The 808-nt window shown below is 51.1% G+C and overlaps 1 protein-coding gene across 1 annotated transcript in view; it reads left to right on the top strand.

Annotated features, from left to right (window-relative positions):
• Nucleotides 1-142, top strand: part of gjd1a (gap junction protein delta 1a) — a 25,633-nt gene extending 25,491 nt beyond the window's left edge. Inside the window, exon 2 of the mRNA XM_076267144.1 lies at nucleotides 1-142. This exon is cut by the window's left edge and continues 690 nt beyond it. Within this exon, the coding sequence (XP_076123259.1) occupies nucleotides 1-142 (142 nt within the window).
• Nucleotides 143-808: the final 666 nt, after the last annotated feature.

Below are 808 nucleotides of genomic sequence, written 5' to 3'. Positions count from 1 at the left end.
CTGGCGCAAGGTCAAGACGGCGATTAGGGGAGCGCAGGCCCGACGCAAGTCCATCTGCGAGATACGCAAGAAGGATATGTCGCACATGTCGCAGGTGCCCAACCTGGGCCGAACGCAGTCCAGCGAGTCTGCCTACGTCTGACCCCCAGGGGTTAAAGGTCAGAGGTCAAGATTAGTCTCTGACCCATGAGTAGTAGCATAGCTGAATCATTTGATACCACGAGGATAGGACTCGTTATGAAGTGACAAAAATACTAGAATTTATTCCGTTTTCATACTTTATTCAGAGGGACAGCCATAGTCTACTTTAATATTGTGGGGTGCAGGGTAGCATATCCGCACCTCTCAATGGTCTCCCAATCCCTTCACCAAACCACCTCAAGAATTTTTTTTGAGTGGGAGGCAGGTATGAAAAACTTTTCTGGACAGTCAAAAATACACTGACACAGACACACACACACACACACACATGCACACAGACACACACACATAAAGAAAGGCAGACACACAGTGCCCCTGAGAACTGCTTACACACATTGCGCCTGAGAACTGCAGGCTCCATTGCAAAGGTGGAGAGATGTCTCAGGCACACTGCTGTTGCTGCTGAACTGTGGGTGGGTGGGCCTCCTCCACTTGATCTTAATCAGTATCGGCACTCTGACTGACTCCTATCAGTACAGCCTCCAGAGGAGCGGGGACAGGAGAGAGGAGAGGCCATTTCCCCTCTCTGGAGACAGAGAGGAGAAAAGGGCTCCCAGGCTCCTTCAGAGACTGCAGAGGAGGAGGAGAAGGAGGAGAGACGCTGAAG

Source organism: Alosa pseudoharengus, unplaced genomic scaffold (assembly GCF_046254945.1).
Source record: "Alosa pseudoharengus isolate Yale_2024_CS ecotype anadromous, Long Island Sound unplaced genomic scaffold, YU_APseudo_1.1 YU_APseudo_1.1_scf_10, whole genome shotgun sequence".
Classification (NCBI taxonomy): Eukaryota; Metazoa; Chordata; class Actinopteri; order Clupeiformes; family Clupeidae; genus Alosa; species Alosa pseudoharengus.
The sequence above is the reverse complement of the archived record's forward strand: the minus strand, read 5'-3'. Positions and strand labels throughout refer to the sequence as shown.